Genomic DNA, 2,363 nt, shown 5'->3' with positions numbered 1-2,363 from the left:
TAAAAACGAATAAATATGTGGGACACCCCTCGGAGCAGCCCGAAGTCTACATGGAGTGAATTCCACAAGTCCCCTCAGTTGTAAACTAATAGTACAGGGACAACATATCAACATTTAGTGAATTAAAGCGTTAGATAATAAATGTTAATACTCACTTTCTCCGTGTAGCGATCCGCTCAGGCACACGAGGTAGGCGAAAGTGACCAAAACAACCACAGATGTGTCCAGCCGCATTATGTCTCGCGACACGTTTTAGTTTTCTTGGAAAATTAAATCCACCTCCGGCGTGTCCGCGAAACAATAAAATAAAAAACGTTAATTAGCTTATATCCAGGCTCTTAAATGAGACCCCCCAAGAAGGGGACCCCCGTGCTTCGGTTAAAAATAAGTAGTTTTTGCCTACACAGCACGGGTTAAATCACAAATAACACAAAATAAATGAATAAAAATCATTTTGAACGGTTTTTCGGATGCATCTCTGCTTTCAGAGGATCAACGTCCATGCATTTCTTCCATGGAATCAATCCCACACTTCTAGGAATGAGGTACCCTTAAGGGTACAGTACATTGCAACTTTCTCATCCCCCTGTTTTAGTTGGAGATTCCTGTAAAAATTAATAATAGTACGTTCGCCTTTAAAAAAAAAAAAAGAAATCCACTGCTCACAGAAAAAAAAAAAAAAAAAAATCCAATAACTTGACAGATTTTGATGTCAAAATATAAGCGTTATTCCACAAGTCGTTTTATGCATTGCCAAATAAAAATGTGCATCATCCCTATACACACACACACATGCATGCATGAACCAAAATGTGTGTAGATAAACCACCCCTAAAATTAAATATCCACACACGTTTGTGTATTTCCAAAGCGTCCGAGTAAAAGCCTGTGTATTCCCCTAAAGCCGTTGCTTCTAGCACACAATGCTCCCGAAGTGTGTGAGCGTACGCGCGTCACGGCCGCGTCGCGTTTTAATCTTCCACGTTAATCAACAGTCCAACGCGTGTCCGGCCTGCCCATAAACCCGCTCGGTTCCGTCCACAGGAGCCCAGTGTGCGGTTTAGAGGAACTCATTGGCGTGGGAATGCGCTGAAAGTGGGACAAAACTTCTCTCGTGTTGTCGGCGGTGTGGTTTTCCCCCTCTCTCGTCTCTCCCAGTGCACCTCCACCAGTAAACAAGTCCTGCCAGTCAGCTGGGGTAGCGCAGCGCGAGGCGGAAGACGCGGAGCGGATCGCGCTGGCGGAACGGAGTCTTCGGCTACACCCACAGAGAGAGAAAGCGAGAGTCTGGAGTTCAATATATTGACGCGTTTCTATTGTTTATATATGACGAATTTTAGATGTTTAAAAAAATTATTAATGTATATGAAATAATTTTAAAATTGTATTTTAATGACATGAAATTAAATAGATTAAAATATCGTTTTTATGTATTTTATATTCTATTTTTTAATATTATAATTTTATTTATCAATTAAAATATATGTATTTAATGTTTGCTGACAAATAAAGATTTTCTTTTTTTTTAATTAAACAAAACAATTGGGGCAGGGGTATGTAATATAATTAGTGCTGTCAAATCGATAAGTCGTGACTAATCACATCTAACATAAAAGCTTGTGAATATATAAAATATATAAATATTGTATAATAAAAGCTTGTGAATATTTAACATATATAAATATTGTATATTAAAAGCTTGTGAATATATAAATATTGTATAATAAAAGCTCGTGAATATATAACATATATAAATATTGTATAATAAAAGCCTGTGAATATATAAAATATATAAATATTGTATAATAAAAGCTTGTGGATATATAAAATATATAAATATTGTATAATAAAAGCTCGTGAATATATAACATATATAAATATTGTATAATAAAAGCTCGTGAATATATAACATATATAAATATTGTATAATAAAAGCTCGTGAATATATAACATATATAAATATTGTATATTAAAAGCTCGTGAATATATAACATATATAAATATTGTATAATAAAAGCTTGTGGATATATAAAATATATAAATATTGTATAATAAAAGCTCGTGAATATATAACATATATAAATATTGTATAATAAAAGCTCGTGAATATATAACATATATAAATATTGTATAATAAAAGCTCGTGAATATATAACATATATAAATATTGTATATTAAAAGCTTGTGGATGTATAAAATATATAAATATTGTATAATAAAAGCTTGTGAATATATGACATATATAAATATTGTATAATAAAAGCTCGTGAATATACAACATATGTAAATATTGTATAATAAAAGCTTGTGAATATATAACATATATAAATATTGTATAATAAAAGCTTGTGAATATGTAAATA

The 2,363-nt window shown here is 32.4% G+C and overlaps 1 protein-coding gene across 2 annotated transcripts in view; it reads right to left on the bottom strand.

Annotated features, from left to right (window-relative positions):
* The window catches only part of insrb (insulin receptor b), a 183,961-nt gene extending 182,809 nt beyond the window's left edge, over positions 1-1,152 (bottom strand). For both annotated transcript variants that reach the window (XR_013815874.1, XM_079808049.1), the window contains exon 1: positions 156-1,152. Coding sequence is in view for 1 of the 2 variants with exons in the window: in XM_079808049.1 (XP_079664175.1) it covers positions 156-234 (79 nt within the window). In the remaining variant the exon portion in view is untranslated. The remainder of the gene's footprint in view (positions 1-155) is intronic.
* Positions 1,153-2,363: the final 1,211 nt, after the last annotated feature.

Source organism: Gobio gobio (assembly GCF_949357685.1).
Source record: "Gobio gobio genome assembly, chromosome: 24".
Taxonomy (NCBI): domain Eukaryota; kingdom Metazoa; phylum Chordata; class Actinopteri; order Cypriniformes; family Gobionidae; genus Gobio; species Gobio gobio.
Note: the sequence above shows the minus strand (reverse complement) of the source record. Positions and strands in the feature narration are given on the sequence as shown.